At 46.0% G+C, this 25,382-nt stretch overlaps 1 protein-coding gene across 5 annotated transcripts in view; it reads right to left on the reverse strand.

Annotated features, from left to right (window-relative positions):
* LOC310870393 (supervillin-like) overlaps positions 1-25,382 on the reverse strand; it is an 89,494-nt gene that overhangs the window by 17,271 nt on the left and 46,841 nt on the right. For all 5 annotated transcript variants that reach the window (XM_083781592.1, XM_083781590.1, XM_083781593.1 and 2 more), the window contains 12 exons: positions 23,114-23,927; positions 17,357-17,846; positions 15,790-15,925; positions 14,001-14,051; positions 12,447-12,524; positions 11,432-11,582; positions 10,899-10,994; positions 10,427-10,507; positions 8,925-9,102; positions 8,008-8,180; positions 7,167-7,322; positions 2,085-2,221 (listed from right to left, as the gene is read on the reverse strand). In XM_083781592.1, coding sequence (XP_083637718.1) covers positions 2,085-2,221; positions 7,167-7,322; positions 8,008-8,180; positions 8,925-9,102; positions 10,427-10,507; positions 10,899-10,994; positions 11,432-11,582; positions 12,447-12,524; positions 14,001-14,051; positions 15,790-15,925; positions 17,357-17,846; positions 23,114-23,927 — 2,541 coding nt within the window. The remainder of the gene's footprint in view (positions 1-2,084; positions 2,222-7,166; positions 7,323-8,007; positions 8,181-8,924; positions 9,103-10,426; positions 10,508-10,898; positions 10,995-11,431; positions 11,583-12,446; positions 12,525-14,000; positions 14,052-15,789; positions 15,926-17,356; positions 17,847-23,113; positions 23,928-25,382) is intronic.

Raw genomic sequence — 25,382 nt, forward strand, 5'->3', positions numbered from 1 at the left:
CTTAGCTCTAGTTTAGTTTAGTTTTTAGTTAGTTTAGTTCATTCGCACAATAAAACAGTACAAAAAAGATCACACACCTGTGTGTGCAGGTGAGACAAGAAACCCATGGAGGGCTTATATGTGGTTCTCACCAAAGATAATATACAAATAGTAAGTAGACAAAGTAATCAAACATAGGTATGAAAATAACAAAAACAAAGTGTGTGTGTGTGTGTGTGTGTGTGTGTGTGTGTGTGTGTGTGTGTGTGTGTGTGTGTGTGTGTGTGTGTGTGTGAGGTTTGAGAATGTTCTTGGTCACAAGAGCGGGAAGTGCTGACCAGCTGGAACTTTTTGCGAAGTTAGGTCTTGGCGATATCTTTGTCTTTATGGACAAGTTAAGAAAGCTTAAATTGCAAGGCTTAGGTTTAGATTCTCATACAGACTAGATTGAAGATTATAATCCGACAGAGAACGATTCTGGCAAGGTGCCTTATATAAGGAGGGGATGACGTCACAACTAGGTCGGCGTGACATCAGCCCTGACAGTGTGTGTGTGTGTGTGTGTGTGTGTGTGTGCACGCATGCAGACCTTAGCTCTCTCTGTGACATTGGGGACAGTATGTGAGACAGACCGTAACTCTCTCTGTGACATTGGGGACAGTATTGAGACAGACCTTAGCTCTCTGTGACATTGGGGACAGTATTGAGACAGACCTTAGCTCTCTCTGTGACATTGGGGACAGTATGTGAGACAGACCGTAGCTCTCTCTGTGACATTGGGGACAGTATGTGAGACAGACCGTAGCTCTCTCTGTGACATTGGGGACAGTATGTGAGACAGACCGTAGCTCTCTGTGTGACATTGGGGACAGTATGTGAGACAGACCGTAGCTCTCTCTGTGACATTGGGGACAGTATGTGAGACAGACCGTAGCTCTCTCTGTGACATTGGGGACAGTATGTGAGACAGACCGTAACTCTCTCTGTGACATTGGGGACAGTATGTGAGACAGACCTTAGCTCTCTGTGTGACATTGGGGACAGTATGTGAGACAGACCGTAACTCTCTCTGTGACATTGGGGACAGTATGTGAGACAGACCGTAACTCTCTCTGTGACATTGGGGACAGTATGTGATACAGACCGTAACTCTCTGTGACATTGGGGACAGTATGTGAGACAGACCTTAGCTCTCTGTGTGACATTGGGGACAGTATTGAGACAGACATTAGCTCTCTGTGTGACATTGGGGACAGTATGTGAGACAGACCGTAACTCTCTCTGTGACATTGGGGACAGTATGTGAGACAGACCTTAGCTCTCTCTGTGACATTGGGGACAGTATGTGAGACAGACCTTAGCTCTCTCTGTGACATTGGAGACAGTATGTGAGACAGACCTTAGCTCTCTGTGACATTGGGGACAGTATGTGAGACAGACCGTAACTCTCTCTGTGACATTGGGGACAGTATGTGAGACAGACCGTAACTCTCTCTGTGACATTGGGGACAGTATGTGAGACAGACCTTAGCTCTCTGTGACATTGGGGACAGTATTGAGACAGACCTTAGCTCTCTGTGTGACATTGGGGACAGTATGTGAGACAGACCTTAGCTCTCTCTGTGACATTGGGGACAGTATGTGAGACAGACCTTAGCTCTCTCTGTGACATTGGAGACAGTATGTGAGACAGACCGTAACTCTCTGTGACATTGGGGACAGTATGTGAGACAAACCGTAACTCTCTGTGACATTGGGGACAGTATGTGAGACAAACCGTAGCTCTCTGTGACATTGGGGACAGTATGTGAGACAGACCGTAACTCTCTGTGACATTGGGGACAGTATGTGAGACAGACCTTAGCTCTCTGTGACATTGGGGACAGTATGTGAGACAGACCTTAGCTCTCTGTGACATTGGGGACAGTATGTGAGGCAGACCGTAACTCGCTGTGACATTGGGGACAGTATGTGAGACAGACCTTAGCTCTCTGTGACATTGGGGACAGTATGTGAGGCAGACCGTAACTCTCTGTGACATTGGGGACAGTATGTGAGACAGACCGTAACTCTCTGTGACATTGGGGACAGTATGTGAGACAGACCTTAGCTTTCTCGATGACATTGGAGAACTCTCCTATCCAGACGAAGCACTGGTCAGGTGTGACTAACAGGAAACAGTCTCCACTGTTCAGCGACGACGCTCTGGGCTCCACTAGTCTTGTCTGGACATGGCGACGGCCTGAGTAGAACACAGAGAAATTGTATTGACTGTTATGTCTTGTGTGGATTTCATGGGTCATGCTCAGCCTATAAAGAAAGGGCCATGGACAGTGGCTTTCATTTGCATAAAAAACCTAGAAATTACAAAATGTGAAATGACAAATTTAAGTTTGAGGAGTGCCTGTATAGTCTAGCTTAATTGTTTGCACTGTAGTGAAAGGGAGACAAAAATAGGGCACATATAACAAATGTAACAGATACATTCTTTATTAAATTTCACTATGGGTGAATAGCATCTGAAGAAGTACAAATCTATAAGTGATGTTATGACATGACTTGGATGCCGTTTGAACATCTAGTCCAGGGAGAAACCAGAAGACTTTGTATTAGCTTTGTTTCAAACCTTGAATGTATGCCACAAAATGGAAATCAGATAAGACCCCTATCTCTTGGCATTAGCGACATACTGTCTCAAGACCAAGTCACAGTCAGCAGTCAGTATCTCTGTGACTCATAGACTGAGATCATTGTATAATTCCTATGGGGATAAGCTGAGTCACAAAGCTCAGCTGGTTGTGATGTAGCTGCTCTGGTCCATAGCTCTAATGTGTTTCATTTAGAGCTATATGTTACTGTCAACTTCCGGAACTCGCATGAATGCAGACCAGCCTCTCGTCTTTAGCGTAAATAAAAATAAAGTTTTTGCTACTCACCAAAACAAAGGCGGGTTGTGTCATTAGAAAGCCTACCTTCCTTAGTGCGTCCACTAAGGAAAGTAGGCTTTCTAATGACACAACCGGCTTTAAAATGTGGGGGGGGGGTTTAACTTTGTATTTATTATTTTGGTTCTATGCGGTTATTTTGGCTTGTTCACGGCCGCCTCCCCTGCCCCAGAGTGCCAGCCAGGCAGTAACAAACACATTATTTTTGTTTCACCCACATAGTAAGCAAATGGATTCTGATTTTTGACGGTTGATTTTGTTTCAGGTATCCAGGTCACTTTATTTCCTCTTCCTATGTTGAGGGCAGCGTATGACTTTCTTCTGTGTGCTCCTCTTCACTTTAGACTTGGTTTTGGCCACCTTCTTCTCCTTCCGCTTGGATTCTCCTTTCTTTCCTCCACCGGGGGCGGGGTCACAGTCGGTGCTCTCGACCTGCATCTCCTCCAGGCCGGCCTCGAACCAGGTCAGCGTCCAGACGCCTGATGTGCTCGTCGACCATTTCATCGCTCTGGAGTCATACGTCATAGATGGTCACAGAGCCTTCTATTGGGAGAGTCGCGCTAATGAGGGGTCAGACACGACGGCGGTCACATGGTTCATGTAACTCGCAATAGTGACAAACGCCCATAGACTCCGGTGCATTGCATTCCGGGGCGTAAACTTCCTGTTCAGGCCTTTGTCACTATTCGCCCATAGAAGGCTATGTACTGTAGAAGACCTAGCCAGATGAAGTGAACCAGAGTGACGCAACTCTCCTTATATGTCTCTGGTTGTAATTAAAGTCAACAGGGCTCTGATTGGGCAGAAACCTTGAACACTTTTTTTTTTTTTTTCACTGCAAGTGAAGACAGTGTGCGGGAGTCCTTTCATTCACATTCATGATGTCACGATGTGTATCAAAATGGAACCCAAGTGCAGGCAACACAGGCAGAGTAAGTTCAATAGTTTAAAGGTATATTCAGTGATTTCACTCAAAAAACCTTAGGTTTCGTTTTTGGCTGTGGGACCCAGCCTTTCGTCCAATCAGGATAGAGAGTCAAAAACGAAACCTAAGGTTTTTTGACCCCCAGGGGTTAACTGGGGACAGGGAGGAACTCCTTATATGGCCAGCACACTCTATAGTAGGGAGGATTATCACAACAAAACAAAAAAATAAGTGATATTTGAATTAAGTGAAATCACTGAATATACCTTTAATAGCGATCAAGTTCAAGGGAAAAGGCTTACATCGAAGTACAACAGGCAGAGGTCAAAACCAAGAAAGCAGTCCAAAACAGGCAAACAAATCCAAGGGGGGGCAGGCAGAATATCAGAGTCCAAAAACAGGCAGGAGGTCAAAAATCCAAACTAGTAAATAATCTAGGAACAATAGGAAAATACAGAGAACAGGAATGCACACATGTAACAAATGGTTATCTTCTAGCAAGGAATGAGGCAGAATGAGTCCAGTCTTATAGGCGGTGGCTTGATTGCAGAAGTAGGCACAGGTGTGTAATGAGAAGGGAACTGTTGGGCTGATGAGGCAGTGGGAGACAGGTGTATGGGTCTGCAGTGTGGTGGAATAGAATGTGGGAGTGGCCGAAGTGGAAATACAGACAGGGGAAGACTCAAACCATGACAGTACCCTCCCCTCAAGGGGCGGATTCCAGACGACCCAAGACCTAAACCAGGAACGAGCAGGGTGGGTGGAGGGGGTCTGGAGGAGGGAGACTGTGTCATGGCACCAGAGCAAAGGGGTCCGGGAACCTGAACCTCAGGTGGACGGCCTGGAGGATGGACCCGGGCTGAGCAGCTTACGTCTGGAGGTCGGCCGGGAGGCCGAGACGAGGCGAAGAAGGTGCTGTCTGGAGGTCGGCCGGGAGGCCAAGACGAGGCGAAGAAGGTGCTGTCTGGAGGTCGGCTGGGAGGCCGAGACGAGGCGAAGAAGGTGCTGTCTGGAGGTCGGCTGGGAGGCCGAGACGAGGCGAAGAAGGTGCTGTCTGGAGGTCGGCTGGGAGGCTGAGACGAGGCGAAGAAGGTGCTGTCTGGAGGTCGGCTGGGAGGCCGAGACGAGGCGAAGGAGGCGCCGTCTGGAGGTCGGTTGGGAGGCTGAGACGAGGCGAAGAAGGTGCTGTCTGGAGGTCGGCTGGGAGGCCGAGACGAGGCAGTCAAAACGTCGTCCGGTGGGCGACCCGGAGGCCGAGACAAGGCAGAGGACACATGGGCCGACGGCAGGCATGCCGCAAGCCTTGGAAGTGACACCAGAGGTGCCGCAGGCTCTAGAAGTGACACCGGAGGTGCCACAGACTCTGGAAGTGACACCGGAGGTGCCACAGACTCTGGAAGTGACACCGGAGGTGCCACAGACTCTGGAAGTGACACCGGAGGTGCCGCAGACTCTGGAAGTGACACCGGAGGTGCCGCAGGCTGTAGAAGTGACACCGGAGGTGCCGCAGACTCTGGAAGTGACACCGGAGGTGCCACAGACTCTGGAAGTGACACCGGAGGTGCCACAGACTCTGGAAGTGACACCGGAGGTGCCACAGACTCTGGAAGTGACACCGGAGGTGCCGCAGGCTGTAGAAGTGACACCGGAGGTGCCACAGACTCTGGAAGTGACACCGGAGGTGCCACAGACTCTGGAAGTGACACCGGAGGTGCCGCAGGCTGTAGAAGTGACACCGGAGGTGCCACAGACTCTGGAAGTGACACCGGAGGTGCCGCAGGCTGTAGAAGTGACACCGTGACAAAGCTGTTGCTCTGCTGGGTTCATACTGGCTAGAAGATACTGTCACGATGTGTATCAAAATGGAACCCAAGTGCAGGCAACACAAGTAAGTTCAATAGTTTAATAGCGATCAAGTTCAAGGGAAAAGGCTTACATCGAAGTACAACAGGCAGAGGTCAAAACCAAGAAAGCAGTCCAAAACAGGCAAACAAATCCAAGGGGGGGCAGGCAGAATATCAGAGTCCAAAAACAGGCAGGAGGTCAAAAATCCAAACTAGTAAATAATCTAGGAACAATAGGAAAATACAGAGAACAGGAATGCACACATGTAACAAATGGTTATCTTCTAGCAAGGAATGAGGCAGAATGAGTCCAGTCTTATAGGCGGTGGCTTGATTGCAGAAGTAGGCACAGGTGTGTAATGAGAAGGGAACTGTTGGGCTGATGAGGCAGTGGGAGACAGGTGTATGGGTCTGCAGTGTGGTGGAATAGAATGTGGGAGTGGCCGAAGTGGAAATACAGACAGGGGAAGACTCAAACCATGACACATGAATGACTTTCACTGCCTGCAAGACCCTTTTTCAACCCATTCAGGACGGGAACCCCTTTTGGTGTTTTAAGCATTATGTTATTGAAAAATAGTGAAAATGTGAAAATGTGAATAGTGAAAATGTGGTGCAAATCTTTGAATATATATTATTTCAGAGGGAACGTTTTTAACTCAAATGTTTGCTTCCGGGGAGGTCCCTGGAACAACATATTTTCAGATGGGGGTCGGCTGCCAATTACATATATTTTTGGGGGTCCTTGACATGAAAATGTTTTGAGAAAGGTTTTTCAGAAAACTTTTAGGATCTAGAATACATTTGTAGAATCGTCCTCAGGTCTAAATGGGTTAACTAAGAACACAGCGCAGCAAACACAGTGGGTTTTTGAGTGGTGCAACCACTCCTATAACCAGGAATGTCCACATGTATCTTGTATCATGTATCATGAGCACGAGTGGTGTGCGCATGCGTGAAACCAGCAATGGCCAGCAATATCCGTGCGTGTGTGTACAATGCGCGCCTCACATCTTGTGCTAAATAAATAGCGTCAATGCTAGCGAGCTAAAATATAGCCATCCTTGCTCTAGAAAGCACCAATGTTTCCATCTAGACCACTGGATAATCAGCAAAGACCTCCGAACATCGCGCTAATTGACCAAACCACGGAGAGCTCCGTAGATTAGGAGTTATTGAAGCTTTTAGTCTGCCTGTATAATGGGAGGTGGACGGCAGCTCGCATGCGCGATCCGGTCTAGGAGGTATGCTAAAGAAGGAAAGGCCGACCCCCGTGGACGGCAGCTCGCATGCGCGATCCGGTCTAGGAGGTATGTTAAAGAAGGACACAAAATAATAATGAAAAAATAGTTGTCAGCGACGCGGATTGATATCCATAATAGAGAGAGAGAGAGAGAGAGAGAGAGAGAGAGAAGGGGGGGAGAGAGGGGAGTTGCACCACTCGGTTCACACAGGTGTGATTTTTTTTCCCACCTTTGATCTGCATGAGCATGAGGGTCTTGTATGGCACGGCGCTGTTGTTGGACATCTGGTCGGAGATGTTGATGCTGCGCAGACTCACGCTGCTGAAGTTCTCCTTGCTGGCCAGACCTGCCAGAGCCGCCTCCGAATACTCTGACGTCTTGGTCACTGCAGCACAGACACACACACAGACACACACACACACAGCACATGTTAATACTCTGACGTCTTGTTCACTGCAGCACAGACATACACACACACAGCACACGTTAACCCATTTAGGCCTAAGGCCGATTCTAAAAACGCCTCTAAATCCTGACCTAAGGTTTCTGAAAAACTTCAAATATCTATATAGCAGCATCAAAAAAATTACATTTTTGACTACTGTACATACTGTACAGAACCCAAATATGGGTTCCCGGCCTGAGGGGGTAAGATACCAATAGGGGTTCCCACCCAGAATGGGTACTCTCACGTCTTGTTCACTGCAGCACAGACACACACACATACAGCACACATTAACCCTTGAACTCCCGTTGACGGTATTGACGTAATTGACGTCAAAATCCAGCACTCCAGTTGACGTAATTGACGCAATGAAAAAATATTTATAATAATAATAATTTTACATAAAATCCATCAATTCCAGATTGATGGTTCCTGCCTGATGACTACAAAACAATGACTACAACATGATGTAGTGATATCATCCGCTCCCAACCGGATCATAAACCCAAAAAGGAATGCTGCCCTGCAGGCTACCACTGAATACATATTCAGAGAACAGGGAAACTGTCTGCTTTTACTTGGTAGACGTTTCTTTCTTTCTTTCCTTCCAAAGCTCTCCACTCACTCTTCTCTGCCTTGATCCTCTTGCTCTCCAGCTGAGCCACGTTGAGCCTCTGCTCCATGTACTCGTGCCTGATGTCCTCCCTGGCCGCCAGCATCTTCATCGGGTTTCTGGAAGACTGGACGTTCCTGGAGGGACGCACCGAGCGCTTGTGCTGCACCATGGCCGAGGTCAGCCTGGACAGACGGATGGACAAGAACATGTTAGTACAAGAGTTCCCAAACAAGGACCCCCAAAATGATACTCATTAGCCTGCGGATCCCTCCATTTGAAAATATATGCCAAGGACCCCCATAAGAGAGGATTGTTACGGCTCTAGCAGTGATTTTCAACCATTTTCATTTCAAGGGCCTCCGGTTTGACCTAAATTAAGCTACAGTCCCCCATTTAATGGCATTTCTATCTCTGGGACCCCAATGTATATTGTAAAATCAAGGTTAATTTAACTCTGAGAGTGTACAAATTGTACACTCTCTGAGTTACAGACCCATAAGGGTCCATTTGGTTCCTAATTCTCATTTAGCTGGGGACCCCTGGCACTCTCTCACTGTGTTAGTTAGGAGAAGACCAGTGGTGGTACTTATGTAAAAGTATCAATACTGCAATGTAGAAATACTCTGTTACAAGTAAGAGTCCGGAATTCAACATTTACTTCAGTAAAAGTACTAAAGTATTGGCGTCTGTCCAAATGTACCTAAAGTACCAAAAGTAAAAGTACTCGTTATGCAGAATGTCCCATTTCACAATTAAAAAATAAAAATAAAATAAAGATAGCAGCAGATCTACAAGCTCACAATGCATTGCATCGCGTCAGTGAAAAAAGGTAGTCGACAAACATCTTTCGTCATAGTTATGAGCAGTGTTAGAAATCAACACTGCTTGAGAGTGAACGTTTTGTTTTGTACAAGCCATCTGCTTACTTGGGACCCTGTGAACCGAATATGGCATCAAAGTCTTCATCGATCTCGATCCTGGTGGGCATTCGCGGGAAGTCGGCCACGTGTTTGTAGAACTTGGAGAAGATCTCGTCGTCCAGCTTCATCACTTCCTTCACCGCCTTCTCCGTTACGGTCAGCGTCGTCTCCTGCAGACTGGCAACTAAGAAAACACAACAGGGAAAGGTGTGGCACTAATGAAACAACTATGAAAACACAACAGGGAAAGGAGTGGCACTAATGAAAACACAACAGGGAAAGGAGTGGCACTAATGAAAACACAACAGGGAAAGGTGTGGCACTAATGCACTATGAAAACACAACAGGGAAAGGTGTGGCACTATTGCACTATGAAAACACAACAGGGAAAGGTATGGCACTAATGCACTATGAAAACACAACAGGTAAAGGTGTGGCACTAATGCACTATGAAAACACAACAGGGAAAGGTGTGGCACTAATGCACTATGAAAACACAACAGGGAAAGGTGTGGCATTAATGCACTATGAAAACACAACAGGGAAAGGTGTGGCACTAATGCACTATGAAAACACAACAGGGAAAGGTGTGGCACTAATGAAACAACTATGAAAACACAACAGGGAAAGGTGTGGCACTAATGCACTATGAAAACACAACAGGGAAAGGTGTGGCACTATTGCACTATGAAAACACAACAGGGAAAGGTATGGCACTAATGCACTATGAAAACACAACAGGTAAAGGTGTGGCACTAATGCACTATGAAAACACAACAGGGAAAGGTGTGGCACTAATGCACAAGCTTTATGAAAACACAACAGGGAAAGGTGTGGCACTAATGAAACAACTATGAAAACACAACAGGGAAAGGTGTGGCACTAATGCACTATGAAAACACAACAGGGAAAGGTGTGGCACTATTGCACTATGAAAACACAACAGGGAAAGGTGTGGCACTAATGCACTATGAAAACACAACAGGTAAAGGTGTGGCACTAATGCACTATGAAAACACAACAGGGAAAGGTATGGCACTAATGCACTATGAAAACACAACAGGTAAAGGTGTGGCACTAATGCACTATGAAAACACAACAGGGAAAGGTGTGGCACTAATGCACAAGCTTTATGAAAACACAACAGGGAAAGGTGTGGCACTAATGCACAAGCTTTTTTATTTAGAGTTTGCATTATTTGCATTCTACAGCTTATTCAGAATCAGCTTATTCAGAATCTGTAGGCACGGGACAATATTTTTGTTGGGTGTCAGAAGTTCCGTTTGTAGTCTGGGTAGGTGAATACTATTGACCAATCACAATTGAGAGGGGTCTGGTGTTGGGTAGGTGAATACTATTTACCAATCACGATTGAGAGGGGTCTGGTGACGTGAGGTAGGATCCAAGCAAACGGTCTCAATTCCATTCTCACGCGTCAAGTTGCTTTTTTTCCTTTTTTGAAAGATTCATGGGACTGCAGTACTGTATATCGTAATGGAAGCACTTACCTTTGCTATTCAGACGGCCCAAAAAGATCTCCAACTTGTCAAGCTTCTTGTCTGACTCCATCTCTGGTTTGGCTTCAATTTCTATGAGTTAAAAATGCCAGTATAAGCAATATGAGAGGGAACAAATATACCAGTGTAAGCAGTCTGGAACAAAGCGCATAATTCTGACAGACGATAAACCCTCTATATTTAGTGAAATAGTGAACAAACCAGCTGCAAGTGTTTCAAATGATATTCCTGACTATCACGAAACCTGTGTCTGTCTGTCTGTCTGTCTGTCTGTCTGTCTGTCTGACCTTGGGTCTGCGGAGGACACAGGTGTGTCATAGGTGTGTCAGGGGGAAGTGACGGGCATCGACTTCCCTGATTGGTCAACGCGGCTCGACACACAGACATTAGTTGACTTGAAATGTGTTTAATTCAGGACAGCCGTCATGGCCATGATGACACAGGCCTCGTGAGCGCGTCTAACCTTCTGATGGTTTGTTGACAGCAGGTGTGATGCTCTTGATTTTAGTGCAGACCGGTGACAGTATGGGGCTGATTACTGAGGAGGAGGCAGCCAGGCCTGAGGAGTGAGGACACAGAGAACACAATTGAGATGAAAACTCATTTTATTGTATTATTTATTTTACATTTTTAAAATGAATGTTGCAATAGTGTCACGGCCCACCAGAGGGCCTCGGCCCATGCACAGGTTGCGAATGTGATCTCTCATCTGATCTCTGAATGTCTGGATGCTGTTTTCTCAGTTAACCCATTTAGGACTGAGGTCGATTAAATTTTTTCTATATCAGTGGTGCTCAACCTTTTTCACGTCAAGGACCCCCAGAACTATCTGTATTTGGCTGTAGACCCTCATCTGAAAATATGTTGTTCCAGGGACCCCCCAGAAGCAAGAACTGGTATTTTTAAGCTCCAGCAACCTAGCTAAGCCTGAAATCAGGTGAGCGGTGTGTTTTACCGGTTCTAAAGATGGACAAATAGTCATCCATGAAAACAGACCTTTCTTGACCATGCGTGCAGCCACGGTGTACTGACTGGAATCGTTGGCCACTCCCCTCCCCTTGGACTTCCAATCATCCTCACGGGTCGAGATCATCAGTTTTCTCTCCTCAATGGACGTCATCTGGGCGTCAATCTCATCTCCCATCCTCTGTACAGACACATGTAGACACACAGAGACAGACACGCATAATGTGAAACTGACAGAGCAAAATAAATGATGTGCAGAGGGAGACACACTTGGAGACAGGCAAAGTGGTCTTCTTTGCCAGGTAAACCCAATTAATTAAGTCAATATGTCAAATCAGATCCATTAGAACAGTTGGAAAGCAAAATATGCACGATAAATACTAAATTGTTATTGTCCGTACATTGACTTTTAAAAGTATTTTGAAAGCAGTACTCTGTGTGTAAAAGTCCATGTGTGAGGTTTAAAGTTAAGCGTGAGACTGAACTGTAGCATAGAGATGGGACCAAACCAAGCAGAAATCGTTAGAATCCCTATCATTGGGGTGATCGCTGGGAAAAAACAATGGATTTGGGAACTTCTCCTTTGGTCCACCCATTCCTGGAACATGTGAGAATGGTCCAGTGTATAAAAAAAAGCCCATTGGTGTATTGGATTTTTCCGCTGGTCCCAGTTTGACTAAACCTGGGTTAACTGGGTTTAATGTTCTATAGGGTAAGGAGCTGGAGAGACAGGGGAGACCTCTGTTAATGAACAAACAACACGCTGTGTTACTACTGTATCAGATTCAGAATAGAACTCTTTAGCCTGTTGATATAATTTTTCCGGCACTTTGCAACATTGTTAAGAAAAAAGTTAATATACCAGTGGAGTTCTTAATGCATACTCCTTCCGGTGTTCGAACTGTTCCTCGGAAATGGTATACGCTATAACTACTAATGGACATCATTCCGAAAGGAGTGTGTATTGCGCTCTCATCCATGCAGCCCATTGGATGGGTGTGTGTGTGAAGGGGGGTGGGGGGGACGGACAGGTGCATGTCCTTACCTGGCCGTGAGGGTCAACATATTGACACTGGTGACCGAGGGAGAGAGGAGGAGAATAGGTGGAAGAGAACACAGGCTCCTGAGGGAGGTAGAGGTGAACGAACGGATGAGAAGGAAAGGACAGGGAAGAGAAGGGAAGAGTGAGGGAGGGTGAAATGGAACAGTGATGGGCATGCAAGATGCATAAGATGGCTGTTGGTGTGTGTGTGTGTGTGTGTGTGTGTGTGTGTGTGTGTGTGTGTGTGTGTGTGTGTGTGTGTGTGTGTGTGTGTGTGTGTGTGTGTGTGAGAGAGTGAGAGGAGGAGGGATTTGAATCCTGACAGAGGATTCATCATTGTTGTTAATTTAATTAATCATTCACTGCAACGCGTGACGTTAAAGCAGTCACTGTTCTAGAAAACTGCATAATGCCTGATTTATATGCACCCAGTGTATGCATATTACAGAGCTGTTCTACAAGTTCACAACACGCTACAATGCCACAAGGTGTGAGCTTGTAGATCAGCTATTTCCGGGGTGTGCAACACAAGTGGGCAACAAAGTATAGATCAAAGTATACAAAGTATAGGTCGGATTATAGATCATCCTTTTAGTCATTTTTTTTCATTTAAATTGGACCTTAAATGGGAAACACACACATGCGGGACGCTATTTCAAACGAAATGTGGACAGCATCAATTCAGAGCCCACCGATCAGAGAGGGGACTGTGGCTGGAAATGGGAATTCTTGCTAATTCCGGTAAATTTTAATTAAATCATGTATGGTATTGTGCAAAAAAAACAAATAAAGTAAAGTAAAGCGATCGTTTGTGAAATGATGCCCTGGAGTTAAGTGGCCATGCATTCTACTGCAGCTGTGTTCCTGATCAAAACGTCTCTGCACCAGTTCCACGTACGTTCTGTACATCATGTGCAGCGACGCTATTGAGCTCTTTATTAAAGTCACTTATGGTGGGGCTCTGTAAGAGGCTAGCTGTCCAAATTCGGAGTAGACAATCGTAATCAACACAGTATGACGTCATCGATATGCCAATAATACATTATATCGATTCTGAGTGCATGCACCTTTATTGTCATTGCGGTGTGGTTCGGTAGGAGTTAGTTTTTCATACGACGTAATGTCGGAATCATGCAAAGCATAGAACAATAGATGCAGAAGGTGATGACGTACTCTTTTGGGCAAGAGTGACGTCATCATCATATCATCAATATGATATCATCCACATGGGAGCCACACTGGCACTGCTTGTGCACGCAAATGCGACAGGCTTCGATCAGGCACATCGGATTATTATTAGTAGTAGTACAGACACACAGTCAGAATCAGCGAGAACTGCAGGGTCAGTGTTGCAACGTCAACCAACATCAAACAGCACCCGTCCACCCAGAGAGAGAACTGCTCCAGAACATCAGCAGCACGACCAACCCCACACTGCAAACAGCGTCACACAACACTCAACATACTGTACAAGCTGTGATCAGACAAGATTGGCTGTATCCCGGAGGAAGGGAAGGGAAGGGAGGGTAGGGGGGGTCCTCATCATGCCAAGCTTACCCACAGCTGTTCCGACACAGCAGAGTACTCCTGAATGACCATCCTTTCTTCCTGATTGGATGAACACAGGGGAAGCAGGAGGTCAGAGAGGAGCTATTGTCATCCTAATAGGTTTAGGACTGCCTGCACTCCCTGAGTCCCTGCAGGATTACCATCTACCTACCGACCAAGTATAAGCAGACAGTTTCCTTAGCTGTTCTCTCAATGAATTTGAGTTAAATTTCAAGGTAGGCCAAGTTTTGTCTGTATGTGTTATGTTGCATTCACACAAGACATATGCAAAGACGCTAAGATGCAAAGATCACAGCATATTTGATGCTTGATGACATCGTTGATCTCATCAAGCGTGCATCCGTAGTGATGTGTGTCGGAGGCGCGGCGGCCATTGGGGAGATAAAAAACCTTTGAAGAAGCTTTGCATCAGGATGTTGAACCCAGCACAGCTTAAATTTGTAGCTTTGTACAGCTTTGTATCTTTTACAAACGTCGGATTTGCTTCGTAGCTTCACGTCGCTGGCTTCCATTGACAATGAATGGTAGACTGTATCTTTGCATCTGCCCGTGTGAACACACCATTATGAAACTCATTTGTAACACACAGCAGGCCTCTGAAAATGACAGTGTGGTACATATATTATACTTGACGATGGCTCGCCGTGAATGTGACAAAGACAATGAAGCCATATGTCCTAGTTAGTACTGTCAAATGGACTAAACGCATTAGCCCTGGACATTAAAGTGAAACTCCATCTGCAGTGTCTTGATCTGAGATGATCTTGAAGAAGAGCGAGAGAGGGAGACGGGGGACGGGCGGGACGGGGGGGTATGGGGTCTCTCAAATGTCCATTAGAGAGAGACTCTCCCATATGCTGCCTACTTTATAGTAGAAACTGCATCCTGCCCCTGATCTGGTACAACAGATGGGTCAAGTGTGTGTGTGTGTGTGTGTGTGTGTGTGTGTGTGTGTGTGTGTGTGTGTGTGTGCGTGTGTGTGTGTGTGTGTGTGCGTGTGTGTGTGTGTGTGTGTGTGTGAGGGTGTGTGAGGGTGTGTGTGTGTGTGTGTGTGTGTGTGTGTCTGGATGGAAGATTAGGGAGGAGACCGAATACAACCACTGCAACCACTGCAACTACAACCATTGTCAGTAGTGTTAGTTGATTGTATAAATGTACTCAAATCATCCAGATTGGTTAACATAACAATGTAATAACTAATCTAGTTGTGAGTGTAAAAATAAACAAATAAATAAAATGGTTTTTAGACTCTGGGTAAAATGAACACTGGGAGGAGGGGGTGCGGGGGGGGATCTGTACTGTATACTGTGGAATTATGGCTGGTTATACGTTGGGGTAAGGTGACCCGGCCGTAAAGAGCTATGGCCGATGTGAGGAGAAATGTTCCTTTTAAAACATGATATTATGTTATAGATGGTGTGATGTGATGTGATATCACATTATGTTATAGATGGTCGGTGTGGTGTGATATGTGACAACCCTCACTCACCCAAATGCCACCTTTATACAGTTTCATAAGCAAAGCTTGTAGATCAGCTATTTTCAAAAGATTTCATACATTTGAAACAGGACATTCTGCACAATGACTATACTTTTGCTTTTGGTACCTTAAGTATATTTTGATACCAATACTTTGTGAAGTGAATTTTGAATTCCACACTTTTTACTTATCTCTATATTGCAGTTTGGATTATTTTACTTTTGATCCTAGTACAAAATGTGAGTACGTTTTTCTATGTGTACGTGTTGAACACAACTCTTTGCTGACGACACTGACCTTTTTCTGGTAGGTCTGCTCGCATGTCTCCCATAGCTGGGACTGCTGCTCACTGGAGACCACCTTCACCACCTCCTGCTTCTTATTGATCCTGTTCCTCCAGTCCTCCTCGCCACTCTTCTTCAGCAGCGCCAGTCTGAGGAAGAGGACACAGACAGTCACCTGTTATATCACCAGGTATTTACCGTACTGCATGCAAAACATGTCACATAATGCTACAGTACACACTATATGGCAGTGGTTCACAAGCTTTTTCATTTCAAGCACGTCCCCCAATTTACAATACATTAGGCCCACGGACACCTATAACACCTATAACTATAAACCACTGGGGTTGAACCAGTTTAGTTATTTTTTTCCTGCCTAATATTGAACCAGTTCAGAGTGTTTCCACTGAAAATGAATTGGTTCAGAACCCTAAAAGTTTAACCAAAACATGGCAGAATCTAGAACGGAACCAGTTCTAGAACCAAAGTTCATAGAAAAAGGGGCCTCAGATCGTACAAATGGTTCACGTGTATACATTATATCACTTACGTATCTCTATATATTACATTTTCTGGTAGAAACCAATGCCATCCTGTGACTGTTATAGCTTCCATGGAGGAGTCATCTGAACCAGGCCAGATATTTATTTTTTCACAGCCTAAACAGTGTGCGTTCGTGTGTGTGAAAAAAAGGCTCTCATGCAGTGCTACACGAGGAGCACTGATAACGGATGGCTTAGCACTGGAGGAAAAGTATGTCATCGTCGCCACTACTTCAGCGTGGACAGGGCAGAAATGAGGGCATTAGGAGGAGTAAAGCTCCAGAACCGAGCTAAATCTCATAGGATTCCTCCCAAGTCCACACAGTTCTGTCTCCACCAGCCGGGAAGGGGAGCTGCAACGCTTGCTAAAAATAAACACTTTCCTGCTCACCTCCACAAAGGTAAAAAAAAAAAAAGGAAAAAAAAGAGGAGGGGCGGTGGCGGGAGACATACCGAAGCATCACGAGGAAGGACACGCACCAGCAGGGAAGTTTAAGTTTGCGTTTGCTATGGCCTGATTTGATTATAAATGATATTAGAATAATGCTAAATGTTTCAAGCAGATCTCATTTTAAGCACACGAACCCTGCAGTAGCATCCCTATTGTGGGCATGCCATAACACAGGAGATCATTTGGTGAACCTGGCGAACATAGAAATAGCAGATCTACAACGCGATGTGACACGATTTGTTCTTGTAGACATTTGGTATAGCGTATATATATATATATATATGGTATTGATAAGGTTGATAGCTGAGGGGTTTTAACGTTTATCTAACGTTGAGCAGTTAGACAAGTAGCGAAATAGGCTCTATGCACTGTGATGTGACACGCTGTGAGCTCGATGATCTGCTATTTTAAACTCGAAACTACCAACTCATCCGGTTTCAATCACATAATATGTGATTGAAACACAATAAGTGTTCTTAAGTGTCATAGTGCATATTATGCACTATGACACTTAAGAACACTTATTGGACACTTTTTGGGGGTCAAATCCTCTGCCTCTGCATGCAGCCGCCATTCGACCAACGCACCTCTCTTTGATGGACATCTGTTTGGTCGACATGTTGTCAGAAGACAGGTGGTCCCCGGAGCCGGACGGGGACAGCAGCTCGCTCTGGTCCTCGCTCTGGTCCAGAGGCAGGGACTGGGACTTGACCAGCGGCTGGGGGAAAGACTGCGGCTTGGGCAGGGTCTGCGGAGGAGGCTGGGCCTGCTGGGGCTTCTGGAGGGGCTGGACCGGGCCCTGAGGTTTGGGCTGGGTCTGCGGGGCTTGGGTGAATGTTTTGGGAGGGGTGGCGGCGGTGGTGGTGGTGGGAGGTGGCTGGGATGGGGGCACGTATGGCTGGGGTTGGGGTTGGATGTAAGACTGCGGTTTGGGTTGGGTGGGAGGTGGTTGTTGTTGGGTGTAGGGTTTGGGCAGGGTCTGGGGTGGCTGGCTGAAGGGCTGCTGCTGGGTGCTGGAGGAGTGAGACGATACCGTCGCTGTTGTAGCTCTCAACGACACTGGGTGATCTGGCAGGTCTGAAGGAAACACACACATATACGTGCATTATGCATCAACTTACAGGTTGCAACACATGTGCTGTAAGTGCACATATAGCGACTGATTATACTTTTTGCATTGCAAATCACTTCACGTGTAATCAATATGCTCATCTCCGTCTGTGTGTGTGTGTGTGTGTGTGTGTGTGTGTGTGTGTGTGTGCACTCACACACGGACACACACACACACACACACACACACACACACACACACACACACGTATGCACACACACAGTGTTTTTCGTTGAAACCACACACGCAAAGCCTAGTCGTAGTATTACAGTCTATTCACAGTCCGTATGTGTTAATCACACTATAGTATATGATGCACCAGATGCACTAGAGGCTGCACACCAGTCACAGTCTCTTCGTGCAGGAGTAAATGGAAAGAAAGGCCCAGAGGCTGCAGACAAAGAGCTCATTGTGTCCTCCCCTGCACTCTACATCCTTCATTCACCACTGTAGCCCCGTCACAAGTATTACATCATTGTCTAATGGCAATTATTTATATATATTTTGTCACAATCATCATAATCATTTCCATGTTGAAAAAAGTAAAAAAAAAAGTAAAAAAAAAAAAAGCTGAAATAGCAGATTTACAAGCTCACACTGTATCACGTTGAACGCTTGTAGATCTGCTATTTCCGTTATTTCTTTAACCTTTTTTTGAAGTAGGTGAATGTCAGTAATAACTATGTATATTTCAGTTATTTGTCAAATCTGATCTGAGCATTTTTTTTATTAGCAGGCAAACAGAAATGTGTTCTTTATTCATAATGTTTCGATGTTTAACCCATGTGTTTAAAGCAACATGTTATACTTTAGCTATTGAAAAATAGCAGATCTGCAAGCTCATAGCGTGGCACTCAGTGCTGCACTACGAGCTTGTAGATCTGCTATTTTTGAAAAATTGTGAAAACGTGTACAGTATATGTCTTTATGTCCCTGTGTGCTAGTCTGTACAGTACTGTATATGTCTTCATGTCCCTGTGTGCTAGTCTGTACAGTACTGTATATGTCTTCATGTCCCTGTGTGCTAGTCTGTACAGTACTGTATATGTCTTCATGTCCCTGTGTGCTAGTCTGTACAGTACTGTATATGTCTTCATGTCCCTGTGTGCTAGTCTGTACAGTACTGTATATGTCTTCATGTCCCTGTGTGCTAGTCTGTTACAGTACTGTATATGTCTTCATGTCCCTGTGTGCTAGTCTGTACAGTAATGTATATGTCTTCATGTCCCTGTGTGCTAGTCTGTACAGTACTGTATATGTCTTTCATGTCCCTGTGTGCTAGTCTGTACAGTACTGTATATGTCTTCATGTCCCTGTGTGCTAGTCTGTACAGTACTGTATATGTCTTCATGTCCCTGTGTGCTAGTCTGTACAGTACTGTATATGTCTTCATGTCCCTGTGTGCTAGTCTGTACAGTACTGTATATGTCTTTATGTCCCTGTGTGCTAGTCTGTACAGTACTGTATATGTCTTTCATGTCCCTGTGTGCTAGTCTGTACAGTACTGTATATGTCTTTCATGTCCCTGTGTGCTAGTCTGTTACAGTACTGTATATGTCTTCATGTCCCTGTGTGCTAGTCTGTTACAGTACTGTATATGTCTTCATGTCCCTGTGTGCTAGTCTGTACAGTACTGTATATGTCTTCATGTCCCTGTGTGCTAGTCTGTACAGTACTGTATATGTCTTCATGTCCCTGTGTGCTAGTCTGTACAGTACTGTATATGTCTTCATGTCCCTGTGTGCTAGTCTGTACAGTACTGTATATGTCTTCATGTCCCTGTGTGCTAGTCTGTACAGTACTGTATATGTCTTCATGTCCCTGTGTGCTAGTATGCACAGTACTGTATATGTCTTTATGTCCCTGTGTGCTAGTCTGTACAGTACTGTATATGTCTTCATGTCCCTGTGTGTTAGTCTGTACAGTACTGTATATGTCTTTCATGTCCCTGTGTGCTAGTCTGTACAGTACTGTATATGTCTTCATGTCCCTGTGTGCTAGTCTGTACAGTACTGTATATGTCGTCATGTCCCTGTGTGCTAGTCTGTTACAGTACTGTATATGTCTTCATGTCCCTGTGTGCTAGTCTGTACAGTACTGTATATGTCTTCATGTCCCTGTGTGCTAGTCTGTACAGTACTGTATATGTCTTCATGTCCCTGTGTGCTAGTCTGTACAGTACTGTATATGTCTTCATGTCCCTGTGTGCTAGTCTGTACAGTACTGTATATGTCTTCATGTCCCTGTGTGCTAGTCTGTACAGTACTGTATATGTCTTCATGTCCCTGTGTGCTAGTCTGTACAGTACTGTATATGTCTTCATGTCCCTGTGTGCTAGTATGTACAGTACTGTATATGTCTTCATGTCCCTGTGTGCTAGTCTGTACAGTACTGTATATGTCTTCATGTCCCTGTGTGCTAGTCTGTACAGTACTGTATATGTCTTCATGTCCCTGTGTGCTAGTCTGTACAGTACTGTATATGTCTTCATGTCCCTGTGTGCTAGTCTGTTACAGTACTGTATATGTCTTCATGTCCCTGTGTGCTAGTCTGTTACAGTACTGTATATGTCTTCATGTCCCTGTGTGCTAGTCTGTTACAGTACTGTATATGTCTTCATGTCCCTGTGTGCTAGTCTGTACAGTACTGTATATGTCTTCATGTCCCTGTGTGCTAGTCTGTACAGTACTGTATATGTCTTCATGTCCCTGTGTGCTAGTCTGTTACAGTACTGTATATGTCTTCATGTCCCTGTGTGCTAGTCTGTACAGTACTGTATATGTCTTCATGTCCCTGTGTGCTAGTCTGTACAGTACTGTATATGTCTTCATGTCCCTGTGTGCTAGTCTGTACAGTACTGTATATGTCTTCATGTCCCTGTGTGCTAGTCTGTACAGTACTGTATATATCTTCATGGCACTGTGTGCTAGTCTGTTACAGTACAGTATATGTCTTTCATGTCCCTGTGTGCTAGTCTGTACAGTACTGTATATGTCTTCATGTCCCTGTGTGCTAGTCTGTACAGTACTGTATATGTCTTCATGTCCCTGTGTGCTAGTCTGTTACAGTACTGTATATGTCTTCATGTCCCTGTGTGCTAGTCTGTACAGTACTGTATATGTCTTCATGTCCCTGTGTGCTAGTCTGTACAGTACTGTATATGTCTTCATGTCCCTGTGTGCTAGTCTGTTACAGTACTGTATATGTCTTCATGTCCCTGTGTGCTAGTCTGTTACAGTACTGTATATGTCTTCATGTCCCTGTGTGCTAGTCTGTACAGTACTGTATATGTCTTCATGTCCCTGTGTGCTAGTCTGTACAGTACTGTATATGTCTTCATGTCCCTGTGTGCTAGTCTGTACAGTACTGTATATGTCTTCATGTCCCTGTGTGCTAGTCTGTACAGTACTGTATATGTCTTCATGTCCCTGTGTGCTAGTCTGTTACAGTACTGTATATATCTTCATGTCCCTGTGTGCTAGTCTGTACAGTACTGTATATGTCTTCATGTCCCTGTGTGCTAGTCTGTTACAGTACTGTATATATCTTCATGTCCCTGTGTGCTAGTCTGTACAGTACTGTATATGTCTTCATGTCCCTGTGTGCTAGTCTGTTACAGTACTGTATATATCTTCATGTCCCTGTGTGCTAGTCTGTACAGTACTGTATATGTCTTCATGTCCCTGTGTGCTAGTCTGTACAGTACTGTATATATCTTCATGGCACTGTGTGCTAGTCTGTTACAGTACAGTATATGTCTTTCATGTCCCTGTGTGCTAGTCTGTACAGTACTGTATATGTCTTCATGTCCCTGTGTGCTAGTCTGTACAGTACTGTATATGTCTTCATGTCCCTGTGTGCTAGTCTGTACAGTACTGTATATGTCTTCATGTCCCTGTGTGCTAGTCTGTTACAGTACTGTATATGTCTTCATGTCCCTGTGTGCTAGTCTGTTACAGTACTGTATATGTCTTCATGTCCCTGTGTGCTAGTCTGTACAGTACTGTATATGTCTTCATGTCCCTGTGTGCTAGTCTGTACAGTACTGTATATGTCTTCATGTCCCTGTGTGCTAGTCTGTACAGTACTGTATATGTCTTAAATTGTCTTTCATGTCCCTGTGTGCTAGTCTGTACAGTACTGTATATGTCTTCATGTCCCTGTGTGCTAGTCTGTACAGTACTGTATATGTCTTCATGTCCCTGTGTGCTAGTCTGTACAGTACTGTATATGTCTTCATGTCCCTGTGTGCTAGTCTGTACAGTACTGTATATGTCTTCATGTCCCTGTGTGCTAGTCTGTACAGTACTGTATATGTCTTCATGTCCCTGTGTGCTAGTCTGTTACAGTACTGTATATGTCTTCATGTCCCTGTGTGCTAGTCTGTACAGTACTGTATATGTCTTCATGTCCCTGTGTGCTAGTCTGCACAGTACTGTATATGTGTGCATCATGCATGAGAAAAAGACCATCCCTGGAAGCAATGTGCATTATTAGCACGTCAAAACCAGGTCAGCCCTGTTAACGGATTGTATAGCTGCAACGACATAAACCACACATGCAAAGAGACCACAGCCCATTCCTGGTAAAAGAAATAAATAAAAAACATGCATGCATGCATGCATGCATGCAGACATCTAGAGATGCATGCAGACATCTAGAGATGCATGCAGACATCTAGAGATGCATGCATGCATGCATGCAGACATCTAGAGATGCATGCATGCATGCAGACATCTAGAGATGCATGCATGCATGTAGACATCTCTGCATGCTGACAAACTGCCTGTCAGGGGGACCACTGGTTCCTCTTTATAGACAAAGGAAGCCACAGGGCAAATACATGGAAAGATATGCTAATTAGATTCAGCACCAGACCAGACATCTCTCTCTCTCTCTGTATCCCTCCATGTGTACACTAACTAAATCACATACCCCCAAGTGAGACAAGTGTGTGCAGCAGGCGGAATGCGAGCGTGTGTGGAAACACTCTGCATGAGACAATGAGGATAATTGGAATCGCCCCATCGTGACAACGTCTCCTCTCTCCCTCTCTGTCTCTCCATCTTTCCCCTCTCTCACTTTCCTGTCAGTTACCTACTTGCCTTACTTCATCTCTCCATCTCTACAGTACAGTATGTACCTCTCTCTCAGTCTCATATTGTCTTCCTGTTCTTGTCCTTTCTCCACCTCTCCATCATTGGTTTTCTCCGTACCGGAGGAGCCTCCTTACCTGAGACGGGAGCCCGGCTCCTGCCACCGCTCCGTTCTGTGTGCTGCAGCTCGTGTGTGGAGGACGTGTGTGCCTCTCTCAGGAAGCCTCCCCCTCCTCCTCCTTCTGCCCTCTCCCTCCTCTCCTGGGAGTCTCCCTCGGCGGCTCGCCGGCTGGACAGCGGCTCCGGCTCCGGCTCGCCCCTCCTGACAGGGGGAGTGTTGTCGAGGAGTGGAGGCTGGGGCTCCGGCACTGGGGGCTGATGCTGCTGCTGCGTCTGTCTCTCCCTGTGCCTGTCGGGGGAGTGCAGACGCCCCTTACCGCCGCTGCCTCCGCGGCTCTCCTCTCCGGCTCCTCCTCCCCACTGTCTCCCCCTCCCCTCCAGCTCCTCCTCCCCCCCCTGCCTCTCCGCCAGCTGCCGGTGCCCGGCGGAGGAGCGGAGGGCAGAGGTCGCCTCCGCCGTGGCGGGGGGAGGGGGTGCGGGGCCTTTGAGACTGCGGTGGTCGGAGAGGGGAGGGGAGGTGGTCGGTGGCTCCAGCTCAGGGGGGCTGGGGTCCCCACTTCTCTGGATCATGGAGAAGTACCTCAGCCCCATCTCCTGGCGGCTGCCGGCAGTGCCGCCGGAGGTAGAGGGGGGCTGGGGCTGCTGTTGGGCGGGACTGTAAGGGACAGAGGTGGACGTCCCCACTAGGGGGACACAGTCGCCGTCTCTGCCGCCGCCACCGGCTGTCGTCATGGTTACGGTGGTGACGGAGGCCTGGGAGGTGACGGCGGCCACGGAGCGGACCAGAGACGCCGACAGAGGCTCCAGTTTGACCCCGTCGCCATTCTGAAGCTGGAGGTCAGGAGGTCAGGAGGTCAGGAGGGACACAGGGTATGGAAGACAGAGGACAGAAACAGAGTGTCAGACATTAGGACGCAATCGCAATTATTTTTGCATTATCGCCAATCGTTTCCAAATGTCCATACATTTTTCAAAAATAGCCGAAATAGCAGAACTATAGTACATGTTGTAAGCTTGTAGATCAACTATTTCCACTATTTTATAATATAGCGGAAATAGTTGATTTTTTAAAAATGTGTCAGTGATTTCTTTGTATATTTAAATTATTTGTCATATCTGCCCTGTGCAATTTATGATTACCAAGCCTAAGAGGCAAACAGAAATACAAATTGTAACGTTCAATGCAAAATACATGACACATAATCGTTATAGAGGTTATGAATGAATACATGATGGGTGAATGGATGGGAGACAGAAGCAGATTAGATTAGACTGGGCCATATACTGTACAGTAAACAGATCATCAGCTGTACAGGCAAATCATTCATAATATGAACCTTCTACAGAGGCTGCATGTGGAAAGGTCAGTGCATGAATTAATTGAGCCAGCCATAAACCAATATAAAACAATTATTCTCCCCCATAACATCCATCCTATGACATTAAGAAGCATCTCGTCTGACATTCACAAGCATTGTGTTCACTAGGAAAGACCAAACATCAGACATGGGAACCCTTTAAGATGGTTTATTGAACAAGGGTGGAGAATGGTCATTGCTGTCACGAATGCCATTGCATGGAGTAAGAAGCGGGGTATGGTTGTACAACATAAACATCCATTGCATACAACATGGTGGGCCAGCATGGTCGTCTATGAGTGCGCTCTGGCATGCGAAGCATGGGAGCGCAGTATATACGGCCATGCATGGCAGCAAGGTCGTCCATGGGTGCGTATGGTGCGAGGCACAGAAATACGCACGAACATGAACGGCCAGGCTTGGAATACATAGTGGAGCAGCATACGTAGTGAAGCAGCATGGTCGTCTATGAGTGCTCCTCATGCGAGGCATGGGGAGCGTAGTATAAACGGCCAAGGCTTGGAATACTTAGTGAGGCAGCATGGTCGTCCATGGGTGCATAGAGTGCGAAGCACAGATTACGCATGACATGAACGGCCAAGGCTTGGAATACGTAGTGAAGCAGCATGATCGTCTATGAGTGCGCTCTGACATGCGAGCATGGGACGCGCAGTATAAACGACCAGGCATGGAATACATAGGGAAGCAGCAAGGTCGTCCATGGGTGCGTGTAGTGCGAGGCACAGAATTACGCACGACATGAACGGCCAAGGCTTAGATGAATACATAGTGGGACCCGAGGTTCGAGGGGGCGGACCCGGATACTTTGGCTTAGGGGTCGAGGCGTGGGCCTGAGTGATATAGTAGAAACCCCAAAAGTATCGTTCTAAAGTTACCAGACCCTGGAACGGTGGGCGTCGTGGAGGGC

The sequence above is a fragment of the Protomyctophum parallelum genome (genome assembly GCF_964188405.1).
Source record: "Protomyctophum parallelum genome assembly, chromosome: 14".
Taxonomy (NCBI): Eukaryota; Metazoa; Chordata; class Actinopteri; order Myctophiformes; family Myctophidae; genus Protomyctophum; species Protomyctophum parallelum.